The 16,235-nt window shown below is 52.3% G+C and overlaps 1 protein-coding gene across 3 annotated transcripts; it reads right to left on the bottom strand.

Moving 5' to 3' along the window:
• Positions 1-6,357: 6,357 nt before the first annotated feature.
• Positions 6,358-8,122, bottom strand: LOC130193621 (vacuolar protein sorting-associated protein 52 homolog). Of its 3 annotated transcripts, XM_056414218.1 has the most exons (4): positions 7,850-8,122; positions 7,547-7,658; positions 7,309-7,426; positions 6,358-7,119 (listed from the first exon to the last, which is right to left on the bottom strand). In XM_056414218.1, the coding sequence occupies exons 2-4, from the start codon at positions 7,617-7,619 to the stop codon at positions 6,972-6,974; spliced, it is 339 nt and encodes a 112-aa protein (XP_056270193.1). In that variant the 5' UTR covers positions 7,620-7,658; positions 7,850-8,122; the 3' UTR covers positions 6,358-6,971. The 3 variants fall into 3 exon arrangements, with proteins under 3 accessions (XP_056270193.1, XP_056270191.1, XP_056270192.1); XM_056414216.1 differs by having other exon boundaries at positions 7,547-8,122; XM_056414217.1 differs by having other exon boundaries at positions 7,577-8,122.
• Between the last annotated feature and the right edge of the window lie 8,113 nt (positions 8,123-16,235).

The following is a 16,235-nucleotide window of genomic DNA, read 5'->3' as shown; positions in this document are numbered from 1 at the left end:
GGTCAAAGGTCATGAACAGGTCAAAATCTTCGCAGAACTCAAAAAGTATTTAACCGAATCGCATGAAATTTGGTGGGATGATTGTTTATTATTCGGGGACCAGTTGATTAGATTTTGGGATCGATCGGGTCAAAGGTCAAAGGTCATGAACAGGTCAAAATCTTTCGTAGAACTCAAAAAGTATTTAACCGAATCGCATGAAATTTGGTGGGATGATTGTTTATTATCCGGGGACCAGTTGATTAGATTTTGGGATCGATCGGGTCAAAGGTCAAAGGTCATGAACAGGTCAAAATCTTTCGCAGAACTCAAAAAGTATTGAACCGAATCGCATGAAATTTGGTGGGATGATTGTTTATTATCCGGGGACCAGTTGATTAGATTTTGGGATCGATCGGGTCAAAGGTCAAAGGTCATGAACAGGTCAAAATCTTTCGCAGAACTCAAAAAGTATTGAACCGAACCGTCATGCGATCCCTAGCTGTCATCCCTGTCGCTACATGTGTCCTGCGCACCGAGCTACTTCAGCTACGCCAGGAACGCGACGAGACATTCCGCGCATTCGCTGCCAGAGTGCGGGGTAAAGCAGAGACATGCGCATATAATGCGGTATGCGGGTGTGGTAGGGACGTGGACTATACCGACCACATTATCCGTGATGTTCTGCTAAATGGCATTTATGACCCGGACATACGCCGCGAGACGCTTGGGACACCTGACATCCTGGTCAAACCAGTTAACGACGTTATTGCACTCGTCGAGAACAAAGAGATGGCCCGTAACGCTCTCCCGTCGTCCTCTCTGTCAGCCATGTCGTCATTCCAGCGCCTGAAGACGACTCCACGGACGAGCCCCGCCCCGGGCCCTGCGGATAGGGCTAAACGAGCCTCGTGCCCAGAATGTAAGAGCGTCTTTAACGTCTTCACGGAGGGGCCTCGCGGGTGGAATCCTAAGCCTCACCAGGTGTGCATCGGCTGCTACAGGGCCCGCCGACGACAGAGGCGCCAGCAGCCGTCACCCGACGGTCAACAGGCCGCCATGGAGTCGGAGCTGATCTCCCAGGTCTCATCGGTGCAAGCTGGAGCCCGCCCTGGCCTACGTCGCGGGAGCCATCGCCCGACGCCGCCCCTAGGTCGCATGGATGTGTCAACAGGCCTGCACTTATCAGACTCGAGCACCACATCTTCTCCAAGGGCGAATGGAGACGAGCCAGGCTGAGAGACCACCCCCGAGCATTAATTACCATCTCGGTGGACATGCCAGCCGGGCTGAGGATGGCACCGGCAACCGGGCTCGGCCGATGGAGCTCGGATATCCGCCGTCGCAGACACTGGCGCGCAGTCGGACCTCTGGTCTCTGGAGGAGCACCTGGCCTGCGGTTTCGGCGGGGCGACCTGCGACCCGTCAGCCTCAGCCTGTCGGCCGCCAACCGCTCCCCCTATAGCCATCGAGGAGCGTTCTTCTAGGCTCTCGGCGACCTGCAGCGGGGCGTGTTACATCCTGCCGTTCCATGGTATATGTGAGCAGCTCAGTCCAGGCCATGTACCTCTCCCACAGTCGTTGCTCAACCTCGGCCTCTTGCCCGTGAACTTCCCGTCGGACGACGTCGCGGGGGGCCCAAGGACAGGCGTAGCCTGACACGGCAGACCAGCCTTTGTCCGTCAATGCGACGAGGTCAACCAGCGGCGGCTGCGTGGGCCAGGTGGCCCCAGACGCCCAGTGCTCATGTCCTCAGCGACGGCCCCCGGCGCGCCCCGCCACTGCCGTTCCCTGTACGCGGAGAACAACAACCGGATGAAAGGTTGGCTACCGGGAGATATGCCTGCGTCGGCGTTCAACACGTGCCCCATCGGGCACTACCAAGCATGGAGGGACCGCCCATCGAGATGCACGTGGACCCGCAGCCACGCCTAAGGCATGCCACGCCACCGTGCCTCTACACTGGCAGCGGAGGGTCCACGATGACCTCCTGCGGACGAAGCCCTTGGAGTCATTGAGCGCGTGCCATATGGCGAGCCAGTTACGTGGTGCCATCGTATGGTAGTCACTCGGAAGCCGACGGTTCCCCGGGACCGTGGACCTCTCCCCTCAACAAGTTCTGCCAACGTGAGACCTTCGCCACTGAGTCCCGTTCCACCTGCGCCGCCGTATCCCGAAGGGCACCTGGAAGACCGTCACGACGCCTGGGCGGCTACCACAGTGTTCCCCTGCGGAGTCGGATCGCCACCTCACTACCTTCATCACACCCTTCGGCCGGTGGCGCTACACCAGGGCACCACAAGGTTTCCTGTCATCAGGGGATGGCTACAACCGTCGGTTTGACGCCATCCTCTCGGACTTTGAACGCATGAACGTTGTGTGGATGACACCATCCACTATGACACCGACCTGGAGCAACACTGGTGGAGGACCATCGACTTCCTGACGTATCGGCGGTCGGGCATCGTGTTGAACCCGGACAAGCTTCAGTTCGCAGAAAGGTGCGTCGATTTCGCTGGATTCAGGGTGTCGGAATCTACCATCGAACCGCTCCCAAAATACTTGGGCGCTATCCGGGACTTCCCACCCCAGGCTCCACAACGGACATCAGGAGCTGGTTCGGCCTTGTCAACCAGGTGGCTAACTACGCCCAGTTGCGTGACACGATGGCTCCATTTAAGCCGTTCCTCAGCCCACGCTGTGTGTTCCTATGGTCCCCCGTTCTGGAGGAGGCTTTCCAGACGTCCAAGCAAGCTATAATGGAGGCCATCCGTGAGGGCGTGGAGATCTACGACATGCAGAAGCGTACCTGCCTCCGCCCTGACTGGTCCATGCGTGGCATTGGCTACTTCCTGCTCCAGCAACATTGCCACTGTGCCTCGGGCATTCCGGACTGCTGTCCAGGAGGATGGAGGATCACCCTCGCTGGGTCGCGTTTCCTATCCCCTGCGAACAGCGCTATGCGGCTGTGGAAGGAGAGGCCCTAGCCGTGGCCTGGGGTCTGGAACAGGCGGTACTTTACCCAGGGTCCGACAACCTCGTCGTGGTCACCGACCATAAGCCGTTAGTGAAAATCTTTGGCGACCGTACCTGGATGAAATATCGAACTCGCGTCTGTTTAGACTCAAGCAGCGCACCCTCCCATGGCGCTTCGACATCGTGCACCTGCCTGGCAAGAGCAACTATGCCGCTGATGCTACGTCAAGGCATCCTTCCCCCTCGGGCTCGGCGAACAGCCTCTCACTGGGGCTGCAGAGCTGGCCTGACGCCGTGGAGTCAGCCCTCATGGCCTCCATCCGCGACGACGCACAGGAGCTCGGAGCCGTCTCTTGGCCCCTCCTCGCACGGGAGACAGCGGCTGTCGAATGCCTCAGCCACCTCCTCCAACTCATCGAGCAGGAGGGTGGGATTGACGTTAACGACCCTGCTCTGGCGAGTCTGTCATCGGTCTGTGAGTCCGTCTACGCGCGGGACGGCGTCCTGCTCTACGGGACCGTCGTGGTTCCCCATCCCTCCGTGAGAGAGTCCTCGGCATCTCCATGCAGCTCATCAGGGGACCTCTGCGATGGGGCAGCATGCCCGAGCTATAGTTTACTGGCCGGGATGTCCGGGGACATTCAAGCCACCAGGACGGGTGTGCAGACTGCAACGCAATGCTCCGTCACAGGCGGCTACACCCCCTGCCCTCCTCACCCCGTCCACGCCATTCGAGGCGGTGTTTGCTGACTTCTTCGACTATGGGGCCGCCACTACCTGGTTGTCGGGGTCGGCTCTCGGGCTGGGTAGAGGTCCTGAGCTCTGGCGGGTACTGCCCTGGCGGGCTCAGCTGGCCTGGTCCAACACCTCCGTTCGTTCTTCGCCACCTTGGCGTGCGGAGGAGCTCTCGGCGGCGGTGGTCCGAATTCAAGGCGAGCCACACTGAGGACTTCCTCCGCTTATGGCACGTCAGACACTGTGTGTCTTCTGTTAGCTTTCCGCAGTCTAACGGGAGGCAGAAGTGGCGGTTAAGACTGCTAAGCGCCTCCTGATGTCCAACACCGGCCCGTCGGGCAGCCTTGATCAGGACCGCTTCCTGCGTGCTATGCTGCAGCTGCGCAACACGCCTGACCCCGACTGCAACCTCTCGCCAGCGCAGATCATCCCCTTCGTGGCTCGCTCTCCTTCGTGAACCGCCTCGAAGTTCTCGAACCCGCATATCCGCCTGCTATGGCGCGAGGCATGGGCGGCTAAGGAGGGCACGCCCGGACCCGTATGTCCCGTACCACCGAGTCTCTGGGGACTCACTCAAGACCGCTCCGCCATTGGCACTCGGCGAAGAGTATTCCTCCAGAACCAGCAAGGCCCGAGCCCCACAAATGGGACAGGTCAGGATTGTGGTGGAGTCACTGGGCCACGACCAGTATCGGGTCAGGGTTGACGGCTCGGGACGTTTGACACTGCGCAACCTTGGTTCCTCCGTGCCTACACGCCGGCCACCCCGCCCATCAGCAGTCGGCGCGCGCCGCCGCCCACTGCCCAGGAACATCAGCCCCACCCATCCACCCGGGCTGGGCTGCGCCCAGGGGTTGCTCAGCCGCCGGCCCCGGGCCCAGCGACTGGGCTGTGGGCGCTTCCCCACCGGCGCCTGTTGATGAGGCGACCGCTGACCTCACCGCTCCTGCGGGTGCCGTCCTGGGCGCACCGCTCCCGGTGCCGCAGTCGCCACCGACGCTGCCCCAGCCTACTCGGCCGGGCCGCGCGAGGCCGCCTTCACGTTCTGAGCGAATCCGGCAGCTGGATACGGGATTTAGACCGTTAATCTATTCCGGCCTATAGCTTTCCGGTCTGGGGGGGATGTAGAGTGTACCGCCGGCCACTAGAGGGCAGCGTCTGATTACCTAACCGGATATGCCACGCTGCCTTCCGTTAATGTCAGCGCCCATGTTAGTCTCGTCATTCATCCATTCCACCTCGAGGCGAGATGTTCATCCACTCATTCATGTGAGAACTGTTTACGTTATTAGTTAATGTGCATATACCGTATATCGTTATTTATATATGTGTATTACGTTATTTATTACATGCATAATTGTAATACTTTGTCAGCTCATCTTGCTGCACTGTCTGTTTCAGGTTGTCTTCATCTCTGTCATTAAACCCTGAAACTGACATTGAGGAGTGTGTTTCTTCATATATATTAATTTGGACGGTTTGTTGGGAATATAAATCATGTCATGTTAATGTTTCTGTGAGAGCTACCGTTTTATAAATGTATTAAATGAAAACAATAAATACCAGAAAACAACTTCATGTTCAAATCACTCCCCGCAGCGCCGAGTGGGATCCATCCGCCGAGGGAAATAGTCCCAAACAACCCCTCAGCCTGCTTTATAGAAATAACTATAAACAACATTTATATGTCCAGAGGAGCAGAGAGAGAAGTGAGACCGCATAGAGAGACGGACAGGAAGTGGGACCGCATTGAGAGACGGACAGGAAGTGAGACCGCATAGAAAGACGGACAGGAAGTGAGACCGCATAGAGAGACGGACAGGAAGTGGGACCGCATTGAGAGACGGACAGAAAGTGAGACCGCATAGAGAGACGGACAGGAAGTGGGACCGCATTGAGAGACGGACAGGAAGTGGGACCGCATTGAAAGACGGACAGGAAGTGGGACCGCATTGAGAGACGGACAGGAAGTGGGACCGCATTGAGAGACGGACAGGAAGTCGGACCGCATTGAGAGACGGACAGGAAGTGAGACCGCATAGAGAGACGGACAGGAAGTGGGACCGCATAGAGAGACGGACAGGAAGTGAGACCGCATAGAGAGACGGACAGGAAGTGGGACCGCATTGAGAGACGGACAGGAAGTGGGACCGCATTGAAAGACGGACAGGAAGTGGGACCGCATTGAGAGACGGACAGGAAGTGGGACCGCATTGAGAGACGGACAGGATGTCGGACCGCATTGAGAGACGGACAGGAAGTCAGACCGCATTGAGAGACGGACAGTTAGTGGGACCGCATTGAGAGACGGACAGGAAGTGGGACCGCATTGAGAGACGGACAGGAAGTGGGACCGCATTGAGAGACGGACAGGAAGTCAGACCGCATTGAGAGACGGACAGTTAGTGGGACCGCATTGAGAGACGGACAGGAAGTCGGACCGCATTGAGAGACGGACAGGAAGTCAGACCGCATTGAGAGACGGACAGGAAGTCAGACCGCATTGAGAGACGGACAGTTAGTGGGACCGCATTGAAAGACGGACAGGAAGTGGGACCGCATTGAGAGACGGACAGGAAGTGGGACCGCATTGAGAGACGGACAGGAAGTCAGACCGCATTGAGAGACGGACAGGAAGTGGGACCGCATTAAGAGACGGACAGGAAGCAGCTTCTCACAAGTTACGAATGATTTATTAATGCACATTAAATAAAATCACACTTTCAGTGTTTAATAAAATAAGTTGTTTTATATTATTTCAGTTTTTTTAATCACATTTCAATGAGAAAGAAAAGAAGTAGAAACATTCAGAGACTTCATGGACAGACCTCGGACCCCATGTGACCCGAGGTGACTCCATGTGACCCGAGCTGACCCCATGTGACCCGAGGTGACTCCAGGTGACCCGAGGTGACCCCATGTGACCCGAGGTGACTCCAGGTGACCCCATGTGACCCCATGTGACCCGAGCTGACCCCATGTGACCCGAGGTGACCCCATGTGACTCCATGTGACCCGAGGTGACTCCATGTGACCCGAGCTGACCCCATGTGACCCGAGGTGACTCCAGGTGACCCCAGGTGACTCCATGTGACCCGAGGTGACTCCATGTGACCCGAGCTGACCCCATGTGACCCCATGTGACCCGAGGTGACTCCATGTGACCCCATGTGACCCCATGTGACCCGAGGTGACCCCATGTGACCCCATGTGACTCCATGTGACCCGAGCTGACCCCATGTGACCCCATGTGACCCGAGGTGACTCCAGGTGACCCCATGTTAGAAGTTGGGCTTGTGCTTCTTCACCTCCACCATGAGGTGGTGCAGGTTGATGAGCTCCGAGCGGACGGCCAGGCTGCGGAAGGCGGGCTGGTTGAGGATCTTGTGGAAGCCGTGGTAGTACTGGATCAGCTGGGTCAGGGCGCCCCGCACAAACAGGAAGTGGAGTCACTTCCTGTTTGGAACTCTTCCACACAGGAAGTGACTAGAGAACTAATCAAGACAGGAAGGAGAACACAACCTTCACCAAGGAGATCCCTTCACATCATCGCATCTAAGTTCTGTGTTTTGGGACTATGGTCAACAGCTGTTGTTGTTGTTGTTGTCGTGGCTCACCTGGATGATGCTGGTTCCATTTTTGAAGTTGGTGAAGGACCTCATGGCGTCCTGACTCATGGACTCCACCGACTGCTTCCACGAGCTGGAGAAGCCCCGAACCAGCTGAGTGATGCGAACTACACACACACACACACACACACACACACACACACACACACACACACACACACACACACACACACAGAGAGAGAGAGACACACACAGGAAGTCATGTGTGAAACAGGAAGTCTTCTCACCTTCGTCGTTCTTCAGTCGGTCCAGCTGACCTTTCTCCATCAACGACTCGGCCTCCTTCACGAAGGAGATCATCCCTCCGAAGGGAGGAGACAGGATCTCCTCGATGAACTCCTGGAGGAGGAGCAAGAAGAGGAGGAGCAAGAGGAGGAGGAGGAGGATAACTTGTGGTAAAAGAACTGAAGTGAAGAACAACAACTCCATGATGCCGCGCTGCAAGGCTTTTCAAAATAAAAGCTCGAGCACAAAGAGGAAGGGAGCCCAGGGGAGCTTCAGATTTCCCACAATGCACCTGTGAGGTTTACCTGAGTGCGGGCCAAGAGCAGCTGTTGGAATCCCTCCACCTCTTTGCTGTCGTCTGCCGCCCTCTCCGGGACAAACAGGGAACAACAAGCGGTTTAGAGGAGGGGGGAGGGGTCACGTGGTCACATGGTCACGTGACCCACCATGAGGACGCTGAGCATCATGTCGTAGTTGTTCATGAGGAAGATCAGCTGGTCTCTCCTGGAGGGAAACTCAGCCGCCATCTTCAGCACGAAGTTCTCCACCTCCACCTGGAACACACAGCTTCATCTTTAGGATATTATATTATTATTATTATTATTATAAATATAATATTAATAATAAAACAACAATAATAAAAAATATTATAATAAAGTTCCAAGTTGATGTGTGTGTAACGTAATTCAGAATTGAACCGCCTGGCAGAGCTTATACAATAATACGAGTCTGCTATAGTTCTCTCAATTTAGGGAGACGTTTATTCACTGATCAAAAGCAAAGTACAAACCACGGGGAGCTCTCCTCAACATGCAAGTCGAGGCCCGAAAACCACACCTCCTTTAGCACATCAAGATTCCATCTTTTATACCCAGATCTCGTCACAGGTGCATATCCCATCCCTCGTACCCCCGGGTGGGGGCTGTCTGTTGGCCGTGCGCCCCTCTTGGTATGTGTAAATACTGATAACAAGTGTGAATGTTGAATACGGTCAGGCGTGTAGCTGCCCTTGAGCTGGAGACACAATATCTCTCTCTCCTCACAGGCAAATTGCCGTCTCTTCTGATGCTTTGCCGGAACCTAGACATTACGGTCCCTTCAATAAATCAGATTAATATTAACAATCCCCATTTTTACATAATTCATTATGTAACTCAATTTTAATATAAATCTAGAAGAACTGGCTCGATCAGTGACAGGGTGGAGATCTGCACCTTATAAGTAGAAATAAGTGTAATTAAATCAGTACAGAGTGGAAATATCTAACAACAATAAGGCTAAATAAGTGTAGTGTGATATCCAAAAACTTGATAGATGTCATAAGAAGCTAAGCTGAACCCTCTTATATCCAGGATCTTTATATTCCTCGTACTAGAGAACCGTTGTCTCCAGGTATTTGTAACCCTCTCCTTTCTACTGGATATTCCTCTAAGCACATAGTATGCTAATACAAACACAGTATGAAAAAAAACTCCCTATCATAACAGTCTCCCGCCTCTTTAAGTGTGTGCACTATATGGGATATGGTCAAACCTTAGCAAGTTATGTGTACAGGAAGGGAGCGTCCAATTCGGTTTCTTCCTCGGATCCGTCGCCGTTGATACTTATCTGCTCACCATCGTCCCCATCCTCTCCATTAGTTCTCGTCACTCAGTGTGACCCCTGTCCCAGTCCATGCCGGTTACTTTAAGGAATGTGGAGGTTTCTTGCTGACGTCTCCCCCCTCGTCTCTCTTATCGTTATTGTGTCTGAGCCTCCTGGTCCTCTCTGCAGTCTCCTCTCTACCGGTTCAGACTGGAGCAGCACAAGGCCGCTGGGTCAAAGTCAAAGTCAGTTTTATTTGTCAATTTTCCATATGTGCAAACATACAGAAGATCGAAATTGCGTTTCTCTTCTGTCCAACATAAAGTGAATTGTGCAACATAGAGTGCAAAAATAGTAAAAAACATGTGAACATATAGACAACATAAAGTGCATAGACAACATAAAGTGCAAAAATAGTCAGAAACATGTAAACATATAGACAACATAAATTGTGCTAGCAGCATTCAGACATGTGAGTCTGAAAGAGGACGGAGTGGGAGGATGGGGAGAGTTCAGCTTCCTGACCGCCTGGTGGATGAAGCTGTTGGACAGCCTGGTGGTGAGCCGGAGGCTCCGGTATCTCCTCCCAGAGGGCAGGAGGCTGAAGAGACGTGTGACGGGGTGGCAGGGGGTCACTCACAATCGAGGTCGCTTTGCGGGTGAGGCGGGTGTTGTATATGTCGCAGGGATGCAGGAGGGAGGAGTGAGGCACCCATGATCCTTCCAGCTGCCTTCACTATGCGCTGCAGGGTTCCTGCTGTGTGTGCAGCTTCCGCCCCAGCTTCCGCCCACAGTGATGCAGTTGGTCAGGATACTCGATGGTGCCTGCGGTAGAAGTGCACATGATGGATGGGGCTCCTGCTTTCCTCAGTTTCCGGAGGAAGTAGAGGCGCCTCTGTGCTTTCTTTGCCAGCGATGTAATGTTTGCTGTCCACGAGAGGTCCTCACTGATTTCCACCCCAGGAATTTGGTGCTGCTGACCTGCTCAATGTCCGCACCGTTGATGGTCAGTGGTGGGTGATGGGTGTGGCCTTTCCGAAGTCAACAACGATCTCTTTGGTCTTGCTGTTGTTGAGCAGGAGGTTGTTGGCTCTGCACCACGTGGTCAGAAGGTTGACCTCCCTCCTGTAGAGGGTCTCGTCATCCTGTGATGAGACCTATCAATGTTGTGTCGTCTGCAAACTTGACCATGTGATTGGTGCTGTAGCTGGTTTTGCAGTCGTGAGTCAGCAAGGTGAAGAGCAGGGGACTGAGCACACAGCCCTGAGGGGCCCCTGTGCTGAGTGTGATGCTGCTCGAGGTGTTGTTGCCAACACGTACTGCTTGTGGCCTCTCACTCAGGAAGTCCAGCAGCCAGTTACACAGCGAGGTGTTGAGCCCCAGCTGGTCAAGTTTGCAGATTAGTTGTTGTGGGATGATTGTGTTGAATGCTGAGCTAAAGTCTATGAACAGCATTCTTACATAGGAGTCTTTTTGTCCAGGTGGGTGAGGGCTGGGTGGAGAGCAGAGCAGATTGCATCCTCCGTGGACCGTTTGGCCCGGTATGCAAACTGGAAAGGGTCCAGAGTGTCGGGGCGGATTGATTTGATATGCGACATGACTAGTCGTGCAAAGCACTTCATGAATATGAGGGTCAGTGCCACTGGACGATAGTCGTTGAAGCAGGACGGAGGATTTCTTTGGCACAGGTATGATGGTGGTTACCTTGAAGCATGATGGAACAACAGCTTGTCTCAGAGAAGTATTAAAGACATCCGTGAAGACGCCCTTAAGCTCCTCTCGCAGTCCTTCAGCACACGACCAGGGATGTTGTCTGGACCTGTTGCCTTGTGGGTGTTGATGGACGAGAGAGTCCTCTTCACGCTGGCAGCAGACAGGCACAGAACCTGATCATGGGGAGGGCGGAGTCTTGTGTGGACGAGTGCTGTTCTGTGCTTCAAACCGGGCAAAGAAGCTGTTGAGGTTGTTTAGCAGAGAGATGTTGCTGTCGCAGTTCTGTGGCGTGGGTTTATAGTCTGTGATGGTCTGAATGCCCCGCCACAGGCTGCGTGTCTCTGCTGTCTTTAAAGTGCCGGGTTATCTTTTTGTGTAGAACATTTTTGCTTTCCTGATGCCGTGGGACAGGTTGGCTCTCGCTGTTTTCAGGTCCGTTTCGTCCCCAGCTCTGAAGACCCTATTTCTAGTCCTCAGCAGCCGATGGACTTCCCGTTAGCCACGGCTTCTGGTTAGCCAGTGGTGATGGTCTTTACATGGGTCACATCATCAATGCACTTGCTAATGTAAGAAGTAACAGTGTCTGTGTGGTCGTTGTAAGTGGCTGCCTGTTTAAACATTCCCCAGTCTGTTGAGTCAAAGCAGTCTTGAGAGCGCAGGAGGCCCCTCTGGCCACCCGTACCTGCTTCAGAACCGGTCTGGAGGCTTTCACTCTGGGTCTGTATGCTGGCATTAGCATGACGGTGATGTGGTCAGAGAGACCTATGTGGGGGAGGGGGGAGGCCTTGTACGCTCCTTTGTGGGTTGTGTAGACCAGATCCAAAATGTTGTCTCCTCTTGTAGGGAAATCAACATGCTGGTGTAGTTTGGGAAGGACAGTCTTAAGGTTTGCATGGTTGAAATCTCCAGCAACGATGGTGAAGCCGTCTGGGTGAGCCGTCTGTTGTTCGCTGATGGCCTGATACAGTTCACCGAGTGCCGCATTTCTATCACTGTTGTTGGAAGTCGGGGGGATGTAAACAGCGACTAGCAGAATCGCCGTGAATTCCCTCGGCAGATAAAAAGGACGGCACCTTACGATCATAAACTCCGCCAGTGGTGAGCAGTGTTTACATACCACGGCAGCGTCCCGGCACCATGCGTCCCGTCTCTGTCTGGCGTTGTTGACCCTTGTCTGAGGGAGAGAGCTGTGTGTGCCCTCTCAATCATCTTTGTAGATGTAATTTAAGCCTAATATAACACAATGTAAAAGTTTAATACCCCCTATGTATATATGTTGTGGAAGCACACAATGTGAAACATGTTATCCACCACATTCCCCCCTTGGGAGACAGAAGTCTTCCACAAAACAGAACATGTTGTTGCTCCTGTGACTCTTCTGGTTCATGTACTTTGCGTACAGCAGGAACCGCTCATGCATCAGGTTCCTAGCACCTGGTGGATGAATGCATGAGCTGCTGCAGGTCTTCTTTGGGGTCCGGTCCTCCTATTGCTAGGGACCACGTCTTCTTCTTGGGGGTTCCATGAGACGGGCATTGTTCTTTCAGCTGGGCTCTCCATATTGTTCTCTCCTTTCTGTGAGTGTGAAGGTCATCCCCCTCTCCAGCTCCCTCAGCCGGCTGCTGGTGTGGGGGCTTTGCCGTGATGGTCTCCTCTCCTCTCCTCTGGCCTTCCTTCAGGTGCTTCTGCCTCGGTGCAGTGTGTGATGTGGTTCCAGTGTGGTTTCTCTCCTCTGCGGTGGGCGTGGCCAGTACCACCAGGTAGGGTCCAGTCTGCCGTGGCTCATCCCCCTTCCTCGGATGGACCTCCTCCTCCTGTGGGTCTGGGCCAACGTGCTTCTCCTCCGTGGCTCCTTCCACCTGTTGAAACAGTGCTTCCTGCCTACCTGCCGCTCCCTGGAAATAGCTTCGTATTTCTTTGGCTAACAGCTCCCACGGGGACCTTTATCAGGTCTCCCTGGTACGGTACGGGCCGAGGCCGTCCGGTCAGCCTCTCATGGGGAGTTAACTGTGTACTACGGTTAGTTTGTATTCTCATGCTCATTAATGCCCACGACAGAGCCGTCAACTAGTCCATTCTAGTCTCCCTGCAGATTTTGGCTAGCTTTGCTTTCAGTGTACCACTAGCTCTCTCTCTCTGGGACTGGGCATGATACCCCCAACCTAACCTCTGCTTGACCCTCAATGACAGACATATTTATTCATTATCGTGTTGTCAAAAAACACAACAAATTACTCACCTGACAAAATCAAGACTGTTTGCTGTTCCGGCTTCTCAGTGGTGGACCGAGCTCCTCACTGACATCAGGACAGCAGAAAGTCTCTATATCCTCCGCCGGAACCTAAAAGACACTTTTCCAACAATACCTTGGATAAAAACAGATTAGCACTTCTTATCAGAACTGATTATTGGACTTACTTCTCTGGTTAGAAACTAAGCTCCAGTTATAGCCTCAGCTTTGGCTGCTGGGCGGCTTCCCCCCCTCTGCTGAATCTGTCAATCACCACCAACACATATTGTTTTGCTTACCGGTCTGATTATATCAATGAAATCAAATAACACTATGGCTGTCTTGGAGCTGGAATATGGCCTATCGGAGCGATGTGCGACTTTCTCATGTCGTGCTCCGCAACTTACGCCTGATCGCACAGGATTGTTGACTGTGGGTAACCCGCATCGAGACCACCAGGGAGCCTGCAAAGCCTCCACCACCTCCCCCCTAAGGGTTCGTCAAGGCAGGTGCCCTGATGAGATCAATCTTTAAATGTAGCCACGCCTCCATCTTTTGCTAACAACATATCGAGTGCCATCTTGTTCTAATAAGTCATTAGCTGTCCTTGCATTCCTGTCGGTCATGTCAAGTTGTTGAAATGCAGTTGAGACGGTCCACATTCTGATTCTAAACCTACTGCTATCTGATCTATGAGTCTGTACTCGTCTGGCCCTCCTCTGCGTACTCTGGCGTCAACATAGATTGTCGAGCCAGCTTCTAGGTCAAAAACAACCTTTTCTTTCTGTCCTTTTATCTTCCTCTCTCTCTCTCACTGTCTAAAACACATGTTAAGTCGCTCCCTTCCCCCTTATGAAATAGGATGGAATTCCTAAATCCATCCTTTTCAATAATAATAATACTAATAAGCAGTCAAAATCAAGAAGAAAACAGAGAAAATAAAAAATAAATAAAAATGCATGCGTCTGTCAAATCAATGCAGGAGAACCATGTCTTGTCTGAACTCACAGCGTCATCATTGTGCTTGGGTTAGGAATGTCATAATAAGTCGGTATAATTAGTAAAGAACGGGTTGCAAATTTATTTATTGGCCCCAAATCAAGGCCCATTTTCAAGGTTTAGGAAATTAATTAATTAATGTATTCCAGGGAGCCCTCGTCCTCTCCAGTACACTTGCCTATAACAGCCATTCTATGGTTTAAAAAAAATATATATCTACAGTCTGTTCCATCCTTAAGGGATGCTGGTGACGATTAAATTGGAATCGTACGCGGTTTTAACTCTACCTCTACGGGAGCTATCGGAATCAGTCACACATCAGTTCACCCTTCAGTCCTAAAAGTGTCTGGAAATATGTTAAGCATGTTGTCAGTGTCCCCATGATCAGTGTTCTCTCTACTATGTGTGCGGCTAAGCATGTGTCTCTAATGCTAACTGGACCTCCGATGTGTGTGCAGTTCTGTACATGTTCTCAGATGTGGAGTAATGCAAGTGTTTAATGTGTGTGCACCCAGTCCGTAGCCTCAACCTCTGCTTTCACCATTGTTCTTCTCTGTGCCTCCACTCTGGACCAACACTGTGACGTGGAGCTGCGGTGTCAACGACTGCATACAATCTGCAGCTCTGGTGTTCTTTCAACAGCCGCTGCTACTCCTTGCTTCTCTGCATAGATCTCCAAGCCTCCACAGTTGGGTTTTCATGAACCTCAATCTCGTGTTGCAGGCCTTCCCCCAGGATCTCAGATCTCATCTTGTATCAAGGTGTAGTTAAGGGCACAATGTCTTTGGTCCCCTGGTGGCGAGTCGGGATGCAGGACTTTGAACCAAAGTCTCCACTGCTGGCTGTTGTCATGCAGAGGTGTGATGTCATCATCATCTACTCTGTCCCACCGGACCCTTTGCTTCCTTCTCAGTGTCTCTTTAGTCTCCAGTTGAATCATTGGGTGACTAGTGGGTGTGGCACATTTCTGTTCAGTGGATACAGTTCGCTGTCAGCTGTTGGATCTGGGCACGCCTAATTTTGTGTCTCTGGTCCGGGCCTGGTGCCGTGGATCACTATTGCCTTGTGGCTGTGTGTTGGGTGCTTGTTATGGCGCGGTAGACATTATGGGAGTACTGAAGCGGTCCTGACTGAGACTGCTAACTCTGTGGTGGATAAGGACAAAAATTAACCCAATGTCCAACCTGACTATAATTAAAACAGTTATTAATACTCGTCTAAAGCCTCCGTTGCCCCAGTTGTTACCCCTCTTACTCCTGAACGGGCTTCTTTTATGCATATTCTCTCTCTGTTGTTGGGCCCCATTTATGGGCTGCTGACCCGCCTGTTGCGGGACATAAGGTTTGAGGGAACTAAGCTTGAAGCGGTGCAAACGTGGCTTGCTGTGGCTGCTGATAGACCAGTGCTTATGGATTAGGAGGAGGGGCTGGATACGGACTATACGGGACTTAAGGTACAGGTGGTTGTGCTGCTGTCTGCTGCACTGTGGCTTGTGACATTTGCTTCTGCTTTGATCAGGTTCATCTTTTCCCTGCTCTGTTTATTTTTATCTATTTGGCGTCTGACCTGATCTTCCCAGTTATAGAAGTTCATGTCTATTAGTCCTACTGTCCCTTTCAGCTCAGTCTTTATGGTCACTGTCACAGATGATTCTATTGACATCCTGAATAACAGTTCAGTCATGCTATCCTCAAGAAAATCTTCGACCAGTTTGTTGTTCCACAACTCTCTGATTCTACCTAAATAGGCTAAATAGTGGTGGCATCGTCATTAGCTTAGAAACATTAACCATTATCTTAGTTTTCTCCAATATTCTAACTGCTTAGGGAGGTGCCTTGTGGCTGAACAAAAACTGCAGTTATGATTGCAAAGGGTCAAATCTTTAAGAGAGTCAGGAAAAAATGATAATAAAAATATCTTTTAATCTAAAAATTAATAAAGAAAAGAAAAAAAAAAAAAACTAAACTAAGTGCACTCTCCCAATAATAAATTATCGTCAAGCACATGTCTTCAGTCACTGTTCTGACTCTCCTGTCCTGTAAAGGTGGTGCGCACAGCGACAAGCGCACAGCGAAAGAAGCAGAAGTTTGGGTGCAGGCTACTACTGGACTTGTTGTTGTGGCGCGCGGCGCAGCAGTAGGAGGGGGAGGGCCAGGGGGAGGGCG

The sequence above is a fragment of the Pseudoliparis swirei genome, chromosome 5 (genome assembly GCF_029220125.1).
Source record: "Pseudoliparis swirei isolate HS2019 ecotype Mariana Trench chromosome 5, NWPU_hadal_v1, whole genome shotgun sequence".
Taxonomy (NCBI): Eukaryota; Metazoa; Chordata; class Actinopteri; order Perciformes; family Liparidae; genus Pseudoliparis; species Pseudoliparis swirei.
Note: the sequence above shows the minus strand (reverse complement) of the source record. Positions and strands in the feature narration are given on the sequence as shown.